At 37.1% G+C, this 23,904-nt stretch overlaps 2 protein-coding genes, 1 long non-coding RNA gene and 1 pseudogene across 3 annotated transcripts; all 4 read right to left on the bottom strand.

Moving 5' to 3' along the window:
• Positions 1–1,140: 1,140 nt before the first annotated feature.
• Positions 1,141–3,551, bottom strand: LOC145086104 (uncharacterized). The gene is made up of 2 exons (XR_013700299.1): positions 2,378–3,551; positions 1,141–1,724 (listed from the first exon to the last, which is right to left on the bottom strand). It is a non-coding gene; the product is annotated as an uncharacterized LOC145086104 (long non-coding RNA).
• Positions 3,552–16,871: 13,320 nt separating this feature from the next.
• Positions 16,872–17,615, bottom strand: LOC145089125 (secreted RxLR effector protein 161 pseudogene; annotated as a pseudogene).
• Positions 17,616–20,260: 2,645 nt separating this feature from the next.
• On the bottom strand, positions 20,261–21,097 carry LOC145089123 (uncharacterized). The gene has a single exon (XM_079027609.1). It carries the CDS (start codon positions 21,095–21,097, stop codon positions 20,261–20,263), a length of 837 nt encoding a protein of 278 aa, XP_078883735.1.
• A 1,381-nt stretch (positions 21,098–22,478) lies between these two features.
• On the bottom strand, positions 22,479–23,690 carry LOC145089122 (putative F-box protein At3g16210). Its single transcript, XM_079027608.1, has one exon. It carries the CDS (start codon positions 23,661–23,663, stop codon positions 22,479–22,481), a length of 1,185 nt encoding a protein of 394 aa, XP_078883734.1. The 5' UTR covers positions 23,664–23,690.
• Between the last annotated feature and the right edge of the window lie 214 nt (positions 23,691–23,904).

Genomic DNA, 23,904 nt, shown 5'->3' with positions numbered 1-23,904 from the left:
CCCAATGGAGAAAACCATCACAACACTCAATCATCTACAAGATTAGCATAAGACCTTCCAGTATGGTGGCCACAAACTAGGTCGTGGTCTAGGTGGCCATGAACCACAACTCTGCACACCATCCCGGTGGCTCGTGGTTGTGGCCCTTCGTGCTCCGAACAATGATTTCAAACACCCAATCAATTCATTTCTTCCTTTAAACCTCGTTTGACCTCCTATAACAACTACTTTCAATTTTTTTTTTCCTTCAATATTTACCTACTAATATTACAACTCATCTTCTTAATTTTCACACATTTCTTCTCCCTTTAGTCATCATACCTTTTTTTTGTTTGTTCTTTTAAAAACCATGCATCCTAAAAATAAGAAATGGTCAGAAGAAGAAGAGAAATTAGCACAAACATTGATGACGGTTTCGGAAGAAGGCGTTGCTCAAACGTCAGGTTCTTTTTGGAGAAATGTTGAAAGTGTCTTCCATGGTTTAATGAGTTGTGCAATTCGAAATGTTGAAGAAATATGCTCGAAGTGCCACGATCTGTGGGTCAAATGTTCTGAGTTAAATGAAATTTATAACTTTCTTATAAAGAACGTACACGAAACATATATCGATCCGGTTAATTTGGCCATGGAGCAATATGAAAACACAAATCATGAACATTTTGGACATGTCAAAGCTTGGCAAAGGTTGAAGAATTTACTAAAATGGAATAATCTTGCTTAAAACACAAATCAAAAGTTTGGTATTTTTAGGTTTTTAATTTTTAATGTTATTTTTATTTTTTCATTTTAATTACTATAACTTTTATTTTTAATGTTATTTTTATTTTTTTTATTTTAATTAATGTAATTTGGTGTTATAAATTAATGAAAAACTAGTATTAAAAAAAAAACAATTTTTATGTATTTTTCATTTAAATATATTTAAAAAAAATCAAGTGGAGTGATCTCTTTAGTGATAGGTATCCCATATGTTTGGTGGTGGTTAGTGGTGAAGATGTAGCACCCACCACTATATTAGTTAGAGGTGGGCATAATGGATAGCCTAAGGTATGTTAACAAAAGGATGGTGGATCTATGGAAGAAACTGACAAACAGGTACAAACTATGAAGTTGTATATAAACTTATGAACTGTAAGATCATATATAATATATTAAGTTGCATTTATTGTTGAATTGTCATATCGATGCATGGTAATCCATATGAATTACAACCTGGAATTTAACTTCAACATTAACACACTGAGAAAATGGTACCAAAAAAGAAAACGGTTACTAGCTACTACTTTAGAAGCTTGGATTCTTACTCCTGAAATAGAATACTTTATGTATTATCTTTCTTGGCTGCATGCTCATAAACGGATGGCATATTTGCTGCAGATTTTTCAATGCAGCCACCGGCTTGTCTTCAGTTAGTGATAGAAAAAGCACTAGAATCTAGGTGATCAAGCAAAAGCAGGGTTTCCATGTATGAGTCAACAAAAAATGAACCACCTTTTGCATAAATAGCAGTATGATTGAAGTCTTTTGAACAAAGATCATAGAATACTAATGCAGCTGGTTCTCCAAATTCATCTTGTGTTTCCATCATGGGACCACCATTCTTCATAAATCGCAAAATCTTTATAGATACATATGGTGCGTTAATGGCAAACAACTTTGAAAACAAGTTCCCAACACCATTATTCATCACCCATATGACACAATCTTGTTTCTCATTGTTTGTACTGTATTCAAGCAACACAAGAGACCCCTTTACCTTAGAAATGGAAAATTCTATGGAAGATTGATGTGCAAAACAGTTGGGTAAGTCTATCAAAGTAAATTATTGAGTAGTCATATAAAATGACAAAATAAGCTTATTTGCATCTACCCCATATTTAACAAATTCCTCAATCCCATAAAAAGCAAACCAATAAATAAACTTATCTATAACAACCGGATTCCATCTAATAGTAACCGGGTTATCAGGCAGTTTGCTTGTAGGAATTCTCCAACTACCTGTGCTTAATGTATAAACTTCAACTGCCCAATGGACTCTAGAACTACTTCTCATTTCCATGCTAACATTTGTAATCTTGGCAATCATAGGGTCATTGGTGATAGGACAAACCCCAAAACAAAGAACAGTATCACCCTGACACACGAGGAACAACTACACCAACGGATTTTCTAATAGAAGGATTCCAAAGAACTATTAAGGCACATGGATAAATTACATTTAATTTATAGTATTTATTTTATATGTAAATAACTAGTCAATAGTTTACCGATTCTATCTCCTGTTTTAGCTCCTAGTTAATTGTTGTATTCTGGCTATAAAGCCATCTCTGTAACATTGATTTCAATTATCAGAAATTGAAATACATATTCAGTATACCTTGATATGGTATCAGAGCCCATAATTGCTCTCACGAGTTGATCCCACACTTCCGCCTCATCTTTTTCTTGTCTCTCGGTCTCACACACACGATAGCCAAAACAATTATTCAAGTCACTGCTGCTACTCACTTTCCAATCAAACTCACCACCAACAATTTTCCTGTCTGGCGATGACAGGTTGAAGCTACTTTAATCGGACTACATCTCGATTCATTCATCACTGGTGACCAGCCACCTCCAAGCAAACACTTGAATGACAAAGACAGCTCCGCGTAAAAAATGAATCCAGAGTATCTCATCTGGTATCGTCAAGATCAGACTATCATCAGTGCCATTCTTGGCTGCTGTTCAGACTCAATTCAGCCTTTAATCTCATCTGCTACCACATCCAAAGAAGTCTGGGAACGCCTCACTACCAGTTTTGCCAGCGCCTCTCGATCTAGGGTTATATCCCTAAAATCGAAACTTGTTAAAAATCCAAAGGAGGATCGATCAATTGTTGAGTTTCTTCAAGATATGAGGTCAATTGCTGATGACTTAGCTCTCGCACAAAGCCCTGTTTCAGAGGAAGACTTACTGGTTCACATCCTCTCCCAACTAGGAACTGAATACGACACCATCGTAGCTGCCATTAAAATCAGAGAAAACCCACTTTCTTATTCCGAACTATTTGATAAATTACAAGACTTTGAGCAAGCCCTAAAAGAGCACACAATCTCTACTACTCCGGTAGTCACCACTGTTGATTACACTGCTCGCCAATCTAATTGTTCCCATGGAAGATCAGACAACTCCAACTACCAACGTGGCAGCTTCAAAAATCGCTCCTCTACTCAGCAGCAACGTGGACCCACAAATCGCCCCAACTGGTCCTCCAATACTAGTAGTAATCGACTGCCCAAATCCACCACGTTTTGTCAATTCTGTAATATATCAGGTCATATGACCTCTGAGTGCCGAAAGCTGGCCAGATTTCTTCGAGAAAACAATGTGGTTCTCACTAATTTGCAGCAAGCTCCACCACATACCATACATCATACATACACATCATACATAACATACAATAGGTCCATTTCACCCCTGAGTACAGTCTGACTCTCTAAGTCCCTTCCGATTCCTGCGATATATTTCAACCGGTACGGATCTATTTCACCCCTACAGCTAAACATACATTCATACTAGAAAGAGTCACAAAGACAACAAGCACATACAAACATATCAATAAGTGTAACGAAGATCACTACCATTATATAACATAATCTAATGGGCTGACATTGGTGCCTTAGATCCACAAATACAGTGAGGAAACTCACCCAAATCTGAAGATGCACAAATCACACTCTCTGGTTGCTGCTACCACGGCTCCTCACACCGAACATATTCAAACCAACCTTAATCACTATTTAGGGTAACAAATGAAAGTCCAAATGATAATTCCTATCACAAAGGGTAAAAGTCCCTTTTATCCTTCCTACTATATGCCCAACAATCTATGACCGAAGGCCTACTAATGGCCCAAAAGAACTAAGGCCAAAGAATGGCCCAAAAGACCTAAGCCCCAAGAATAGACCAAAAGATCTAAGGCCCAAAAGGCCATCTGGTGAGTATGCCTGATGTACCACCTTTTTATTCCCAGTGTAGAAGTTTTCAAAGCAAAGGAAACGGGACTACAACACGATACACTGAGTGTACGCCTATATACGCGTAAAGTATGCCCCTGATTGCCAAAAACTCCATTAAGCACTTAATGCCTTAAGTCCAAACATCCAAATCAAAGATCTGGTTCTTGGGAAACGTCTTAAATGATAAAGTCATCAACTTGATGCCTTTTCATGGATCAAAGAGTCCCAACATGCATTTCGAACATCTAACTTCATATTAAGACCATCAACTCATGCATGGTTGAGATTAACCCATCAAGATGCCATCTTTATGATTATACAACTCTAGAAATACCAGGAAATGACCAACACAAGTACTAGAGTAACTTCTACTTACAAGAAACATACAAAAAGACCAAAAGCATACCAAACATAATCCCAAGTCTAGATCTAAGCTAAGGACTCATAAAGTTTGAAGCTTTTTACCTCCTGAAGCTTGCAAAGGTGAAGAGAGTGATGAACATTAAAGCTCCAAGAAAACTAATCCTCCTTTAATGATCTCTTGTTTTTCATGATGCACCCAACACACACCAAAACACACACAAGACTCAATTTCCTCTAAAAAAGGGTTAGGGTTTTATAGAAGTTGCTTTGGGACGAAGGAGGCTGGTTATAAAAGAGGTATTGGGGTGGAGTTAAAAAGTGTTTAAATAGGGTCCAAACCCTAAACTTTAGGGTTTTTCTCATGCTCGAGTACACTCAGTGTACTATAGATATGCCCAACATACCAGGAGGGTTATCCCCGTGTCCAAGGCTCACAAGGTACGCCCTGCGTACCTTATTTACACTTAACGTAAATACACAATGAACAAAAAAATATTTAGGTTTTTATGGATTTGACCTGCGAACAAAAAAATATTTAGTTTCTTCACCCCTACCACTACCACATAATAACATATCATAAACATACTCCTAGGCATGAATGAGTACTGTCTACCCCTTCGGTATCTTTCGACCGGTATCCGGGGACTATTCCACCCCTCCTACTACTAACACATATATCATAGCATCCTAGCACATAGAGCATACCGGATAGTGGAAACCAGACAATTATCATAAAGACAATCGTCTCAAACATTATCACCTACTGGTGAGCCGACATTGGTGCCTTAGACCCACCTCTACTTGAAGGTAACTCACCTCAAAGTTGCGTAGTAGATGAACTGTCTCCTGCTCATAAATCAATCCACCCAACCGCCTACACATAAACCTTTCCTTCAGTTACCCTTTTCATAATCATAATCCCATTAGGGTCAACATTGGTTAAAGTCAAGGTCAACGTCAACACCTTGTCCAAAGTCAACATCAGGTCAAAGTCAATGTTCCGAGTTGACTCAACTCGCCGAGTTGACCGACTAACTTGCCGAGTTCCATAAATCCAAAAACTCTGGACTCACGATCCAACTCGTCGAGTTCTTTCACAACTCGTCTAATTCTTTGTATCCATGATATCGAGACTTCCCCATTCTACTCGTCGAGTCATCCCTGAACTCGTTGAGTTTTCCCTCTTTGCAGAATCAGGACATTTCGATCCAACTCGTTGAGTTCCTCTATGGACTCGACGAGTTCTTCGGTCTGTTGAACCATCTTAATAGATTAAGCTCCTATCCTTCAAATCCAAACTCCATACTTCATCTACATACTAGAAATGCCCTTTTAAGGGTAAAGTTTCCAACTTTAGCCATTAATAGTCCTTCTTAATGGGTTTAGCTCAAAACCTAGTTCCTTAAGACTTAGATCTTAGCCTAAAAGCCATAATACTCCAAACCAAAGCATGAAAACTGAGATCTAGGCCTTAGACACCGAATGAACACGTAAAGTCTCAGATTTCCTTCCAAGCATGGCCTTTTGGGACTTAAAAGGCCAAAATGACACTTCAAAGCTTACACGGGGCTTCCATGGCCATAAAGTTGGCACCTTTATGCCATGAAACATCTTCTAGATCCCAGATCTGAAAGATAAATCACTTGGGACGTCCATTTCCAAAGGACCAAGCTACTTGGACCAAAACATAGCAAAAATGGAGATGAAGAGATCTAAACAGACAATGAACAAGTTAGGAGCTTTTACCTCTATTGAACCAGAAATGGAGCTTAACTTCTAGATCTACTTTTCTCTTTTAGGTATGTATTCTTTCTTCAAGGGTCTTCTTCTTCAACTTCACAAAGAACACATAAAATGGCTCAAAACTCTCTATAATGGATTCGAGTTTTCTTAGGTAGGGTTTAGGATAATAGGAGTTAAAGGAGAGACCAGGAATGAGGGTTAAAGGGATTAAATAGGGGCCAAACCCTAAAAATTAAGGTTTCACTCACGCAGATCTACTCGTCGAGTTGGGGCTACAACCTCGTCGAGTAGACTCGTCCAACCACATCCAATTGTCCTTCCTTACTCGATGAGTTTGGGGCATCCAACTCGTTGAGTTCCTGTACAAAAACAAATATTTTATAAGTTTAAATACATACTAGGAACCGGGTGTTATAAATCTCCCCCACTTATCTTAGACTTCGTCCTCGAAGTCCGTTGCGCCTAGGAATAGCTCGGGGTAGTGTTCCATCGTCTCGTCCTCCAGCTCCCATGTCCACTCTGATCCCTTGCGGTGCTGCCACTACACCTTCAAAAACTCTACCCTCTTGTTCCTCAATTCCTTCTTCATCCTATTGAGAATGGCTACCGGTCGCTCGATGTAATTCAGGCTGTCATCCACCTAAATATCATCCAAAGGCACCACTGCGGAGTCATCTACCAAGCACTTCCGCAGCTGAGAGACAAGAAAGGTATTGTGTATCTGACTAAGCTCGGCTGACAGATCCTGCCGATACACCACCCGTCCTACCCGACCAAAACCCTAAGTGGTCCAATGTATCCGGGGCCCAACTTGCCCCGCTTCCTGAATCTAATGACAACTTTCCAAGGTGACACCTTCAAGAGAACCATGTCTCCCACCTGAAACTCCAAGTCTAAACGACATTTGTCGGCATAGCTTTTCTGCCGACTCTGAGCAGTCTGGAGCCTGCTCCGGACATGCTGAATCCTCTCCGTAGTCTTGAGTACTACCTCAGTACTCCCCATGAATCTCTGACCGACCTCGCCCCAACAGATTGGGGTCCTACACTTCCCCCCATAAATTATCTCAAAGGGAGGTCGGTTTATGCTGGCGTGGTAACTGTTGTTATACGAAAATTCTGCTAACGGAAGGTACGTATCCCAACTGCCACCAAAATTCAAAACACTTGCTTTGACCATCTACATGTAAAAGTCTTTAGGCATCCTCTCTCAAGGATCCTACCATGTCATAAAATAGGATAGCACTTTAATGTTCCATTTATATGGATCTATTTCATCACATCCATTGATGTTGAATGACACATTCAAAGTTTTGATGCCCGTTGTTCCAAGGCTTGCTTTAATCATATAATGACTTTACTACTCATACACTTTGTTACTTTCCATCGGGTAAGATAACTACTTGGCAGTTCCATGTAGATTTTGATGGGTTTTGGTCATAAGACATCCTATGTGCTCATACAAACCCTAATGCTTGGATCTAGGTTTCTCTATTGTACATGCTTTGAATCCAAGACTATAAACCCTAATTCTAGCATATGGAAATCGACATTAGCATATAAATGGGTTTAAGATCATACCTTGATTGTTATGTAGTAATAACAATCCCAATTCCTCCTTGAATTGACTTTGGAATGCTTAGAGTCACAAGTGTCACTCCTCTAATGGTTTACAAACACCAAGAGCAAATGGAGAAGGTATAAAGAGAGAGGAGAGGTATTGAATTCGTCCCTAAGGAGCCTTGGGAAGGTCTTACACGAATTCATGAGCCAAGGGGTGTTTATATAGGTGTTCAGATAGGGTTTTAGTCCTTATCCTTATCTAGTTGCTTGCCCACCAAGTAACCATAAGATAAGTCTTAGAAACCCTTATCCTAGTCGAATTCTAAGGCATTATCTCCTTAAATTCGTTCACCCTATATATATATATAAGATAATCCTTACCTTATTTTGTAACTATCACATAATTACAAATCAGCCCCTCTAGTTTAATTAATTACACTTGATCACAAAATTAATTCCTAATTAATTATTGACCAATATTAATTAAACAAATATGACTTCTCCTTTAATATATTATTCTTATAACATATTAATAAATCATAATAACCTTTCTCTCTTTATTTATTTCTCCAATCAAGTTGCTTTGGTGAAGGCAACCCAAAAGGACCATGCACCATCGGGTCAAGTACATACCAAAATAGTTATGGACTTAGACACTAATCCAACAGATTTATACTTCGAAATCTATATTTAGAAGTTTTAGTTTCATATCAGAATGATATGCTTCCAAATTTTGAGAAGTTAAACTACATATAATTATAGGAGCATACAAATGAAAATTAATTAAGACATTTTTATATTTGTAATCCAAACATGTATTTTCATCGGCTCTTCCTTCTCATTGGAAGTCTACTAAACCGTAGTGATTTCTCAAGCTAAATAGTTCAACCGATAGAACCATTATTATTTTTTACAAATTAATCCAATATGATCTTCTAAGAAACGATCATATCATTCCAAATTTAGAATACTCATATTTCCATTCATTTTCCTTTCAACTTCATGTTGAATCTCTTAATATTCATCAAAACCTTTATATTCTTTTTATGAATTCCAACAAATATTATTGGATTTAATGGAAATAGCTTCTTGGAGTATAGAAGTATCATTTGATTCTAAATTTCCAAAAAAGGAATCAACACGTATTTCTATTGAAATCGTAGACCATTATGTTCTAACCGATTCTCATATTCTTTGGATCTATGTGCTTTCATTTTTCTGTTGAATGTCCATTTATAAGCTAGTGGTTTACATCCTATATGTATATCCACTAGCTCCCATGTGGATTTTGCAAGACAAAATCCATTTCTCTTTTAATTCCCTCTCTCCATTAAGGTATTTCTTATGAATATATTTCACTATTAATTCTTTTTGAAATTTTGAGGCTCTTTTTCAACCATATAATTATAAGAATCATTTCCAAATGATTTCTCAAATTGTGCCCTTGTAGTCCGTTGAGGCTAAATTTATTCCTCCAATTCTTCTTCATGAGAAAATATGTTATGCCCAATTGTTTTGGAGCACTTATCAAAACATAAAAAACACATTTTCATTTGTTGATTCCTTTAGCATGCCTTTATGAATCTCCAAAATTTTAGAGTCATATAAAGGAAAACAATAAGAACTACTATTGTTTTATGCATAACCAAACCAACAATCTAGTGTCCTATCCTTACAACATTGGGGTTAGGTATAAAACCTTTGTAAGACACCCCCACATGTGAATGTATAAGTAAGATTGTTTTATATCCGACCATAACTTGTATTGTGTTTTATTTTCTTTCTTTTGGTGTACCTTATATAAAAGGTAGTTAGCTTACAATAACTACCCCCACATTCACCGGGGAAAACATAACTTATCAACACGGCATATTTTTTAGGATACGATTTTTCCTTTCTGTGACACCATTTTTATTGTGGTCAATAAGAGGAAATAATCTCATGTCCTATACCAAGATTTGCAAAAAAATCTTCAAATGGTGATATATTCACATCCACAAGCACTTTTTAGTATTTTAATCTTTTCGTTGAATTGATTGTCAACTCCAGTTTTATACACTTTAAAGTAGTTTATCCTTTCATGTTTCCTTTTAATTAAATTAATGCAACAAAGTGTAGTGCAATCGTCATAAAATTGATAAAGTACTAATTTCGACTTCTACATGAATTCAACTTCACATCACACACATTTGTGTTAATCAATCCAAAGGGTTTAGTTTTCCTTTCAATGGAATTGAATGCTTGGTGTATTAACTTTGATTCAACACATGTGTTGCATCCATATTTTTATTTATATGAAAGTGAGGTATGTGTTCAACTTTAATTAATCGTCTTATTGTGTCTAAATTAACATGTCCATGTCTATCATGCCACATATTAGAGGATTTAAGCAAGTAAGCAGAAAAGTTATCCAATTCACTAAAATTAGGCTTATTAGCTATTACATGGAAACATTCCACCATCCACATAACACTTGCCTACAAACATACCATTTTAAATTAGTACATACTTATTACACTCAAACGCCAAACAAAATCCATGTTTGCTCAACTACTATCCAAACAGCAAGTTCTTCTAAATCAATAGAACATACAATACATCATTAAGTGTAGGCATGTCGAAAAAACTTGAAACCCATTCTACCCACCCGACCCGTTCCGAATTCGGGTAGAATGGATCGGGTAGAACGGGTAACGGGTATGAACATTCGGGTAATAGGTTAACCCGATAATAATATAGGTCGGGTTTTAGGTATGAATATTTATTTTCGGGTATACCCGAATTCGTTTTTTAAATAATACCAAATATACAATGCAGTCACGTATGCACACTTCAAATAAAACAAAACCCTTCATTTCCTTCTTATGAACGACGAGTCGACAGTCGATGCAAACTTGCAAAGGGAATACGACGCTGAAGCTGAAGTCCTAAACCGTCATCACAATTCTCAATTTCTCACTATCTCATGGAATTGAATTAAAAAAGTACATAACATATTATAATGATTTGTATTGTTATTATATATGTGCTTGTTAATTGTATGGAGTATTTTCCTACCCGATTCTTTATTAAACCAACCAACATGTAAAAATAAAAAAAAAAAAAATTATCAATAAGTGTAATTTAAGAAATTTTCGAGTATACCCGATAATTACCCGACCCGACCTCAAACCCGAATACCCGAAACCCGAATTACAATATAGGTCGGGTATCGGGTATTAATTTCTTAAGGAAATACCCGTTTTACCCGAAACCCGAAAATTTTACCCGTTCGACACCCCTAATTAAGTGTTGCCTCTTTTCTATGTGATACCATTTCTCGAATGTTTTAAACACGAAATTTAAGTGTTTAGAATCACAATTTCAAGAATAAATTTTTGCCTCAAATTGGATAACCTTATAATTCTTGAGTCACTCCCTCTTTGAGCATATGGTGTGCACCACCCATATCAATCCATCACTCAATGGAGTTAGTATCCATAGAGTTTACTTTGGAAATCATTCCACTTTGGATGGTGACATTTCTGAAATCATTTATACACTAAATATAAATTTTTAGAATTATAATTTCCAAAAAATATGTTTGCCTCTTGCTTGGAGAAAACTCAACAAAATAAAAAATTATATTTCAACAATTATGAAACTTGATTTCTAAAGCTGAAATTCTAAAAACTTGACTTTCAACAAAACTATTTAAAATGTTATGATTTTAAGTAGAACCAAACTGCTTTCTCAGTTTTCGAAGTTGTTTTTTTTTTTTTTTTTTTTTTTTTTTTTTTTTTTTTAATTATAATTTTTCTTTTCAGAAATACCATGTTGTTTTCTGATTTCCAAAGTTGTTTTATATAAAACTAAAGTTGCTTTTTACTATAGAAAGATTTTTTTTTCAAAATCATGCAGTTTGTTCGAGACTGCTTTAGCCCTATTAAAACCTATCAAAGTTGCAATCTAATCTCATAATCTAGTAGCCCTTTCTCATAGCTTTCCAAGGACTACTTGCACAAGTGCACTAGATTTGTCTACAATTTATTATGAATTTTACAAAACTATGTATCATAGCTGTTAAAATCTAACCAATCAATGAAAATCGTATTTTTCACCCTAGTTAGAGTTGTTTACAGCTTTCAGCCAAAATTAATGAAACAAAGTAGACTCATATACCAAACTTTGAGAATATGTTTCAACCAAAAAAGATCATCCATGTTTAGGTTATGTTTTTTCAAATATTGGGACAGATTAGAGCTTTTCACAGCAGCACATAAATTGTGTTTTTGACTTAATCTAGCATCTTAACCCATTAGGTACCTACTAGAATCAGTACCAAAGCTGGAAAATTTGATACTTAATAATAAATACATGTCTTAATGACTTAATGACCAAAGATGCTTCAAAATCACAAAAAAATCCATGTTTTCCTTATGAAAATAGTACAATATCAAAATAATGAAGTAAATTGTTTCCGATTTCTAGTTCGTTTCGTAGAAACGAATTTGTTTTAAGATTGTAGGAATAATATTACGGTAATGTACAAAATTAAACAAGAAAATAGAAAAATAGAGGCATGTGTTTAACACATGGTCCTTAAAACAAATTCGCCCACTACTGAGTGTTTGTTTCCCAGGAAACAACAAGTAGAAGTGTCTCTTCAAGACCACCCTAACCCTCAATAGGTCTAGATTATACCTTCGATATGACAAGAAAATGAAGAAGATGAAATAGAGAAGAAGAGATTTTTGGTTGCCTTCTTGGTGTGTCATAAATGATTATATTTATCCTACAAACCATAACTAACAAACAATTAAATTGTAACTGAAAATTGAACATCAATTTTCGGTTATAACTCCTCAACTTTAGTGATTAGTTTCAATTCATCAATTAATTTTCCAACAAAAATCACTTATCATCCTCTGAGTGATGAGTGATGAGTCCCTAAAGGTCCAACATCGTCATATCTTAGGAAACATTCATTCCAGCTACGAACGTATGTCATATGGGCATCATATGGTGACGGCGGCGCTAATCCTAAGTGTTGCGTAATAACTTCCAACGAGCCTTCGACCCATGCATCATGTCCCCACAAATCTTCTAAATACAAACCAAGTTCTTTACCCTTTCGGATAACCGCTAATTCAATGTACAAACATATTGTAAATCGATAACATGTGGATGTCTCTATACCGGTCATCCGTATATTCTCATAATGTTCCAACGTGGTCATGGTTCTTCATCAACACCTCGTAACTGCTCAACTAGTTCACCTACCAGAATAGCATATCCATGGCCCACATTGATTACTATTTAGATTATTTCCAAGTTACTAATTGTGAGTTATTGTACCAGAATAAGCATATACATGCAGGACTATGGCTGCTTTAAAATCCCATAGGATCTAGCTAATTGTTACCAAGTGTTTCTCATAAATTGGACATCCCTCTCTTGCTCTTGCAGCGGTGTGAGATAGGAAATGGGAAATGTTATAAGTAATGTTACAAAACACTATAGGCGTGATAATGCACCATACGAGAAATAAATCCCATTTTGGGACCTTGTCTCCTCATTTTCTATGATTTTCATTAAAGGTGATGAGACATTGGATGAAATGGTGAATCGGGGAGCGAATCACACTTTCACACACGAAGCTCATATCAAATACCCCATTGTCTCCTTGTTTCCTCTTAACCTTCTATCATACCATTTCTTTGTTTTGTCTTTATAGATGAAAGCGTTAGAATATAATTCATTTCTTAAATCATCTAAGGCGTTCCTCTGCATCAAACGGTTAATACACAATTCCAATAATTGAAAATTACAAGCTTTAAGAGCCTAATAATATTCCTTGTGTTCAATTGCAACAGGTAAGTGACAACTTTTACCAAAGACCAAGCTATATGGTATAGTGCGAATAAGGGTTTTAAAAGTGGTTCGAAATTCCCACAATGTATTGTCTTATTTTTCATACCATTCCTTTTTATTGCTTTTTCCTGATCTTTCTAAAACCCTTTTTAATGCACTATTAGTTATTTCGGTTTGGTCACTTGTTTGAGGTTTATAAGGTGTTCCAAACCTATAATGATAACCATATTTTTGTAACACCTTTCCAATTTATTACACAATTGACTCCTTCTATCGCTAATTAAAGCTTTAGGCATAACAAAATGATAAAATATTTTTTTAGAAATATAACGACACATTCATCATTAGTTGGTAAATCTTGCGCTTCCGCACACTTCGACACATAGTCGACGACTACTAGTATGGATTTATTACCTTTTGAAGATAGAAATGGACCCATGTAGTCAATGTCCCATATGTGAAAGGCTTCACAAACATGGATGCTATTTTGGGGCATTTCTTTACGAGAAGAGATATTACCAGAGTGTTGACATGAGTCACATTCCTTGATAAATGATGTTACATCCGTAAAATTCTTCGGCAAATAACAAAACTGCATCAAACACCTTCTTTGCTATATATTTTGCTCCATGATGTCCACTGTTTGGTCCACTATGACAATGTTGCAAGATAACCCTTGCATCTCTTCCAAACAAGCATCTTTTGATAATGTTGTCGACAGAACCTTAGAATAGACATGGCTCATTCCAAAAGTTATACTTCATATCAATGAAAAATTTCTTCTTTGTTTCTTGGTCAAGACTTTAAGAAGATAACCATTGGCTAGAAAGTTTACAAAACCTGCAAACCATGTCTCTTCTCCGGTTATCACCATTAAGTACTTGTCGGGAAAGATGTCGTCAATCTCACCTTCTTTTGCATCATGTTTTCTAAACAAATACTTCAAACCAGTATGGTTAGTAAACACAACAGTTTTAGATAATGTCAAATACGGATGGAATTTATCGAAGGCATATACGAAAACTAATATTTCTTTTTCATTCATAGTGTAATTCTCATGATCCTTGTTGAGTGTTTTACTTGCATAGTAAATTGGTTGCAGCTCTTGTCCTAAGACACCTCCTAAAGTAAATTCAAATGTTAAGTTCCAATTCGGGGCTATCATGATCATGGTGGTAGTTAACTTTTCGTTTAATACATTGAAAACCTTTAAACAATCATCAGAAAAATCAAAGTTAGAATATTTTAAAAGCAGTTGAGTTAAAGGAAGTGTAATTTTTGAGAAGTCCTTTATAAATTGGCAGAAAAAACATGTCTGTCCTAAGAAACTCCATACCCCTTTCTTGTTTGATGGAGGTGGCAATTTGGAAACTATGTCAATTTTTACCTGGTCCACTTCTATCCACAACTCAGAGACTTTGTGTCCCAAAACTATGTCTTCTTTTACCATAAAGTGACATTTCTCCCGATTAAGGACCAAGTTAGTCCGTTTGTACCTAGCAAGCATGAGATTAATGTTAGTTAAACAATTATCAAAAGTGTGACTAAAAAGCAAGAAATTGTCCATGAAGACTTCCATAAATTTCTCCACCATTTCATGCAAGATTGCGGTCATGTGTCTATGGAAACTGGCTGGTGCATTGCATAACCCAAATCGCATGTGTCGGTAAAAAAATGTCCCATAAGGACATGTAAACATGATCTTCTCTACGTCTCTTGGATCAATGGGGAATTGAAAGTATCCTAAAAACCATATAAAAACAATAATAAAGATGACCAGATAGTTGTTCAAGCATTTGATATGTAAAAGGTACATGAAAGTGGTCCTTGTAAGTGTCGTCATTTAACTTTAGTTAATTGATGGACACTCGCCAAACGGTTAACATCCTAGTAGGAATTAGCTCGTTATTATCGTTGGTGACTATCGTCATTCTTCTTTTCTTTGGAACTACGTGAATTGGACTCACCCAAGGAGTATCAGCAATGAAATAGATTATCCCACATTCATTAGCTTCCGAATCACTTTCTTGACCACCTATTGTATTTTTGAGTTTAGCCTTTTGTGGTGTTGTACAACCAGGTTTACATCATCTTCTATAAGGATCTTGTTTGAGCAAGCCTTATTCCTTCAACTTCGTAGATTCTCCATATCATTGTGTTTTTCCATTTCTTCAAAACTCCAAACACACTTTCTTTTTCCTTGATTAATGCTAGATAAAGAATTATCACAACTGTGACAAAAAACTGAGAAATCGTCCATGAAGACTACCATATATTTCTCCACCATGTCATAAGAAGATTGGGTTCATGCATCTTTGGAAAGTGGTCGGTGAATTGTATAACCCAAATGAAATGCATCAGGAAGCAAATGTCTCATAAGGACATGTAAACGTGGTATTCTCCTTGTCTTTTGGAACAACAGGGATTTGAAAATATCCTAAGTCTTGCCTAAATGAAACTTAGGTTCCATACTTATGCTTTACATTAATTGAAGATATTAATTTTAATGACAATGACATAAGGGTCTAATGTGGATTTTCCCAATGGATGCACTTTACAAATATGCAATCAATTTTTTAGGATGTACACGACGCTTCATAATCTCCACAACAGAACACCATAATCATTGTAATCGATCATTTTAGTATCATTACCATAGGAGTACATTGTTTTGGCAAATCAACTAATCACATTGAAATACATTAACATCATTCTTAAATTAGATAGAACTTGTAAGTCCTTATGTTTATCACCACCCATTTTATATGAAGTTGTTACAGGTGGCAAGTCATTCCATGTCGCCATTAATTCTCTATATAATGTACATGTATCGCTTTCTTAATAGTGTTGTTGCTTTTCCGTTTAGGAGTAAAACGGTTTTCGCTCCAACCATATTTCTCTCTACTTTCAAATTACATCCACAAACCCAAGGAAACAAGTTTTGTTCACTATTTGCAGCCTAAATACATTTACATACACTTATATACATAGACAATCCTCGTGTTCTACCTAGATTGTATTTATATATCTAAGCAACCATTGGCATATGCAAAATGATAATGATGGATTCAAAGCCTTACAAGTAAACTGGTGATAACAAAGAGGATGAGTCACTATTGTAATGCTTCACAACCAAAGCTTTATTGAATACTTCTTGACAGGGAAAAAAACATGAACAAAAAACAGAACAGAAACTAAAATGGAGCTACTTGAAAGGCTGCTGTAACAGGCCTATTTATTCTTACAATAGAGTAAATAAAATGCTGAAAAATTGGTCCACCACCCTAGTATCATGGATAACTGTCGACTGTTACCCATCCATAATAACTCATCAACATTAAAATCAACATTAATCAACATTCTCCCCTTTAATGTTGACATATTCAGTCCCAATCAACCTTCTCATCTTAGTGAACTTAATCCGAGGTAAAGCTTTGGTTAAGATATCCGCCTTCTGCACATGGCCACTAACATGTTCGACATGAATTTGATCTCGCTCCACACACTCCCGTATGAAGTGAAATTTAGTGTCGATGTGTTTGCTTCGCCCATGAAACACAGGATTTTTCATCAATGATATAGCTGACTGATTGTCGACTAGAAGTTTCACCCTTTGAGCCTGTTTTCCTGTCAAAAAACTAACCATGTTTCTTAGCCACAACGCTTGACATGCTGCTGCTGTCGCAGCCATAAACTCAGCCTCACATGAGCTTAATGCAACTGTTTGCTGTTTTTGAGATGCCCATGTGATCGGTTTTTCTGAATAGTAGAACACCATGTCGGTCGTTCCTCTCCGGTCCTCAATATCAAATCCGTAGCTGCTGTCACTATATCCACAAATCATCCCATTTCCACCCTTTCGATAATTTAAACCATAACTAGTTGTACCCCTGAGATAACGTAAAATCTGCTTTACAGCTGCGTAGTGACTTTCTTTCGGTGACTGCATGAATTTACTTACTACCCCAACCGAGTAACTGAGATCGGGACGAGTATTAATCAGATATCGGAGACTTCCAATTATACGTCTGTACTTGGTTGGGTTGACTGCCTTCCCACCTTCATCCTTGGTCATTTGCAATTTAGGATCCATTGGCCATTTTGCTGGGTTGCACTATGACATTCCTGCTTCTTCCAAAATCTTTTCAGCATAAGTTTCCTGCTTAATTGAGATACTATCTTGCTCTTGATTCACCTCTATCCCTAGATAGTAATTCAACTTCCCCAGGTCACTCATGTCAAATATTGTGTTCATTCTAACCTTGAATTCTTGAATTTGTTTCTCACTCGACCCCGTCACAATCATATCATCAACATACACACCGATAATTAAGATTGAGTTCTTACACTGCAACTTGTACACGGCTTGCTCATGTGCACATTTCTTGAACCCCAATTCTTTTAACGCCTTGTCGAGTTTCACATTCCATGACCAAGGTGCTTGTCGCAACCCGTAAAGAGCTTTGTGCAACCTATAGACCATTTCCTCTTTTCCTTTCACCTCGAAACCGGAGGGTTGAGTTACATAAACCTCCTCATTGAGTTCCCCATTTAAGAAGGCTGACTTGACATCTAAGTGATGTACAAGCTAGTCTTCTTTTGCTGCCAAAGCCAATAACAACCGTATTGATTCCAACCGAGCCACCGGGGCAAACGCATCTTCGAAGTCTACACCCTTCTGTTGTACATAACCCTTGGCCACAAGACGTTCCTTGTGTTTTGTAATCGTACCCGATGCGTCTCTCTTCAACTTAAACACCCACTTTAACCCTATCACCTTTCGATTGGGCAGTAATCGGGTTAAAGTCCACGTCTGGTTTTTCTCTATCGAATCTATCTCTGCACGCATAGCTATCATCCAATGGGTCTCCTTTGTTGCTTCAAGAAACGAAGCAGGTTCTTCATTTAACAACAACAAACCGGCTTGTTCATACAAATCTCGCATCTCTGCTTCTGTCAACACAAGGGCTCGTTGGCTTACTTCATGAATGGAGCGAGTACCCCGTACAGGGGTGTCATCGAAAGCATCAGATGGTATAGTTTGATTGGTCAACCCACTGCTTGAGCCTTCTGTATCTGCAGTACCTGGTGAATTTAAAGAAGAAGAGAAAATATTATTATAATTTGGGGTTAATGGGGTATGTGGTCCCTCCCCATGATTTTCGTTGGTGGGCCTTGAATTTTCCATGTTACCCATGAATATGGGTTGTACCATGCATGTGCTTCCTGACAACCTTTCATGTGTAGTCTCCCAAACCCATGATTTTGCTTCATCAAACAAGACATCACATGCCACAACAATCTTTTTAGCTTTAGGATTGTATAGTCTGTAAGCCTTGCTCCCAGGTTCTATACCTAAATGAACCATAGGTATGCTTCTATCTTCAAGTTTAGTGAGATGACCTCCCATCTTTTTTACAAAAGCCAAACAGCCAAATATTTTTAAATATTGCATATTTGGTTTTCTTTTCTTCAAGCCTTCGTACGGAGTAAAGTCTCTCACGGCCTTAGTGGGAATTCTATTAAGCAAGTAAACTGCATGGCATACTGCTTCCCCCCACATTGGATCTGGTATGTTCATGCTTTTCAACAACGATCGTGTCATCTCGACTACTGTTCTGTTTCTCCGCTCCACAACACCGTTCTGTTGCGGGGTATACGGCGTTGTGGTTTGCCTTTGGATTCCTCCTTCCCGACAGAAATTGATGAAGGCTTGTGAGTTGAACTCGCCTCCCCGATCTGTCCTTAGTATCTTCACTTTATGCCCGGTTTCCATCTCAACTTGAGATTTGAAGATCTTGAAATTTGCTAACGCTTCTTCTTTTGATCTGAGTAGATAAACCCACATATATCTACACCAATCATCAACAATCAATAAAAAATATTTGTTACCTCCCATTGATTGTGGTGTTATTGGCCCACAAAGATCAGCGTGCACGAGTTCCAACGGTTTGGAGGCTCTCTACTGAGCTTCATTAGGGAAGCTTTGCCTTGTTTGTTTTGCCACAACACACCCATTGCACAGCTGTTTGGGGTGTGAGACACAAGGCATTCCGGTCACCATTCCTTTCTTTCCTATTATTTCTAAAGTGTGGAAGTTAGCATGTCCCAAGCGGGCATGCCAAACCCATGCATCATCATCCAAGGAAGCTGCCAAACACGTTGGTTTTACAACCTGTAGTGTGATTTTATACAGCCTATTCACCGACCTTTGGACCTTCAACACAAGCTTTCCTTGCTCATTATAGACCCATAGGTGTTCATTATGTAACCAGGCATCATAACCCACTTCAGTTAACTGGCCCAGACTAAGGATGTTGCTAGTCAAAGTCGGGATAAAATACACATCCGATATTACTAACTGGTCACCATTTTTACATTGGAACAATAGTGTACCTTTTCCTTTGATTTCAACCGTAGAGGCATCACCGAACCGAACCTGACCCGTGACGCTTTCGTTTAAATCTGCAAAGAAGTTTCTTTCCCCGGTCATGTGATTACTTGCTCCGTTGTTGAAGTACCACATGTCACGATTGCTATCGTTTCGACTTTCATGCAGTTTAGGGAACACTTTTTCTTCATTCAACATTACCATTGATGGTATGTCCTCCCCTTCAACACACAATAAGAGAGTTGGTTCATCCTCCATTCCCTTCGTTAGATTCACTTCTTGTTCTTGTTTCTTCTTGTTCGGGCATTCCGATGCGTAATGTCTGTATTGTTGACACTCAAAGCACCTTATATGACTTTTTTCACGTGTATTTCGATTAGATCTTCCAGCTTCTTGAGACGATTTCCTGTCATGTTGATCACCCCGACCACGACCTGCCCCACGACCCCCTCGTGTGCTCCCTCTACCGCCTCTATCACCATTCCAGCCTCTACCCCGACCACTAGTTCCTTGTTCTTCTGTTTACTCACTGTTTGACCCTCCGTCTTTGTAAACAACAATGAACTTTCACTTGTCGATCCTCCTTGTCGAAGCTTCAACCTGTCTTCATAGGCTTTCAATCGACCTATTGCTTCCTCAAAAGGCATTTCTTCTAAATCTGAATATTGCTCCATGGAAGCAATAAGATGAATGTATTTCTCTGTTACTGTATCAAAGAGTTTTCGAACCAATTCTTCATCATCCAGTGTTGAACCGACACTATTATACTTTGAGATCATCCCGGATAACTTCCCCGCATACTCGTCCATAGACTCACCGTCCTTCATCCGAAGTGCCTCAAACTCACTCTTTAACGTGTGTAACCTGGCCTTCTGAACTCGTTCTGCTCCAACGAACCGAGTTTTCAGTGACTCCCACACTTCACGAGCTGCTTTCTTTTTAGCCACCTGCATCAAAATATCTTCCGGTATTGCTTGGAAGATGAACGCACGAGCCAATTTGCTTTTCTTCTCATCTACAACCACATCTGTTGCCGGCTCGATGGATTCCCATAACCCTTGTGCATCCATTATGGCTTCCATCTTAATGGCCCATATCGTATAATTCGTAGAAGTGAGAACCGGGCACTGAAATATAACTGGGTTTTCTTTGGGAGGGTTTGAGGTGTTTCTTACGAGAGACATTTCTGAGGATCGAATGATTTTTGGCATGTACAATTAAACACCAGGCTTGTGCTCTGATACCAAGTGATGGATTCAAAGCCTTAAAACTAAACTGGTGATAACAAAGAGGATGAGTCACTATTGTAATGCTTCACAACCAAAGCTTTATTGAATACTTCTTGACAGGGAAAAAAACATGTACAAAAAACAGAGCAGAAACTAAAATGGAGCTACTTGAAAGGCTGCTGTAACAGGCCTATTTATTCTTACAATAGAGTAAATAAAATGCTGAAAAATTGGTCCACCACCTTAGTATCATGGATAACTGTCGACTGTTACCCATCCATAATAACTCATCAACATTAAAATCAACATTAATCAACAGAGAAACCAATTAGTTTGGTTTAACTCGAAGTTATATCTTTTAAGGTAAATTTGAATAGAACATGACATAAGATTATCTTAGGATATTTGAAAATTACATGAAAAAAAGTTTATGAAATGAGAATGCAAGGTATCAACACTAATCATGTAGATCAAGTTGACAAACTTGTGAATTGTATTGACAAGCTTATAAGCATTAAAGATTGTTTCAGAAAGGATTTTAATATGTTCACGGAAGAAGTTCATCTTTGAATTTTTTTCAAGTAAAGAGAATAGAGGTAATTTGGCTAGCTATATACAAAACATGTTTTTACTTTCACACGGATTATTCTATTGAATATTTTACAAAGCTATACATTTGAATATGTGAAAATGCATTATTATGATACATCCCAACCTGACAATGTATGAATGAGTTTGAATTGAATCCGAGAACCCAAACGCTAGGGCTGTCATCTGCCACAACAAGCTTTGATGAATAAATCCCACCACACTAGAACATATCTAAACTATAAGTCTAGATACTATAAAAGATACTTATTGAAGTGCCACATAATTAGGGGTCATTAAAATAGCAGCAGCTCTAGAGGCAAAACATATGTATATATAGAAGGTAGATCTAGAATATGCATCCAACACTATAGAGAGAAGCAATACTATTTGTAATACTTGATTGTCTTCCAGTTAAATGAACAGCAAATTGAGATCTCCGTCAAGGGAATTTTTGGATCTCCACTCAAGCCCTTGACAACCAAACAATAATTGAATTCCTACCACTAAAAGGAAAGATTGCGCAAAACTTGCTACAAAGTTTATATATTAAAAACAAGTTGCTTACTTTAATGAATTCAAAATATGTTCTACTTTCACATGGATATTCTATTGTTATAATGAAATTGGTTTAGTTCTCTCCTTACAAAAATGGCCCCTCAATTCTAAGATCTCATATCATCTTGTCTTACCACGATCGATAATTCATCTCTTGTAAACTACACATCTAGCGATCTAGCCACCAGGATCAGTTGTCAATGTTAGAATAAACACTACAATCTGCCTGATCAAGAAGAAGTAGTGTTTCCATATAGGAGCCGACGAAGAATGAACCATAATTTCCACTAATCCCAATATTATTGATGTATCCCAAGCTGGGTTCATAGACAACAAGTGCAGCTACTTCTTTGTAATAATCTTTCACTTCCATCATAGGTTCACCACTTTTCGTAAATCCCAATGCCCTTATTGATGCATATGGTGCACTAATTGTAAATAGCTTTTTAAACAAATTCTGAACACCATGATCCTTCACCCATACATTACAAACTTGATTCATCATGTTTGTAGCGTATTCAAGAACAGCTAGAGACTCCCATACCTTAGAGATGGACAAATTCATGTAAGACTGGTTTACTAAATTCTCAGTTAGATCTACCACTCTAAATTCTTCAGTAGTCATATCAAATGACATTATCATATTTTTTGTGGAAAAACCACCATCGTCAGCAACCATCTTGTCAAAAGCAAACCAAAAAATAAACCTATCTATAGCTACCTGAGACCATGTAAGTTTAATCGATTTATTAGGCAGATTACTAGAAAGAATTCTCCAACTACCTTTACTCAATGTGAAAACTTCAACCACCCAAGGGACGCTAGCTCTACTTCTCATTTCCCAGTTTAGATTAACCTGTGTAATCTTCACAATCATAGGGTCGCTTCTGATAGGACAAACCCCGAATCCAAGAATGGTTTCAAGACCCCAACGTAACACACCAGGCACAGCTACACCAACTGACTTTCTAATCGAAGGATTCCAAAGAACAGCCATCTCTCTTACAGAATTGTGACGAGAATGACGTGGAACTCGATAATAGCCATGCAAGCATAACAATCCTTGAGAGCTACCAACCACACGTGAGTCGTTAAGTACTTTAGCGAGCACAGGAATAGTCACAGCGAACCCTTGTTTGGCGAAAGTTTCATCATCAACAAATGAAACATACTTTTCCTCGGTGTCTACTGGATATTCATACCATACAATTAATCGCTGAGGCTGATTGTGGTAGATATTGTAAGCAGCAAGAAACTCGCGGCTATCGATTAAAGACTTCCATTGTTTGGAGACGGATCTGAATTGAACCAGTGACTTCACAGGAAGTCTTTTGATGATTTCTGCTTGAATTTCGTAAGGTATGTTGTCTGACATTTTGATTTTGGGAGATGGTTCGGGAGATGAGTTGCTAGGGTTTATATGAATGGAGAGACAAGCAGGAATGGATGATTTAAAGATATCGTTTTTTTGAATAATAGAGCGCGGCAACGTTTTCCAGGTGGCGGGAGTGATGACTATATGAATTGTCTGGAATTGAGATTTCTTTCCTTCCGAAACCACCGTTTACTTGGAAAGTGGGCGTTATTTTTGTAAAATGGTTAAATGAATGGTGTAA

The sequence above is a fragment of the Lactuca serriola genome, chromosome 2 (assembly GCF_051521515.1).
Source record: "Lactuca serriola cultivar US96UC23 chromosome 2, Lser_US96UC23_V15, whole genome shotgun sequence".
Classification (NCBI taxonomy): Eukaryota; Viridiplantae; Streptophyta; class Magnoliopsida; order Asterales; family Asteraceae; genus Lactuca; species Lactuca serriola.
This window is presented reverse-complemented; position numbering and strand designations above follow the sequence as displayed.

What these genes read in the sequence shown, in the direction of transcription:
- LOC145089123 (XM_079027609.1), bottom strand. Translation starts at nt 21,097, where the DNA reads ATGTCTCTCGTAAGAAACACCTCAAACCCTCCCAAAGAAAACCCAGTT.
- LOC145089122 (XM_079027608.1), bottom strand. Translation starts at nt 23,663, where the DNA reads ATGTCAGACAACATACCTTACGAAATTCAAGCAGAAATCATCAAAAGA.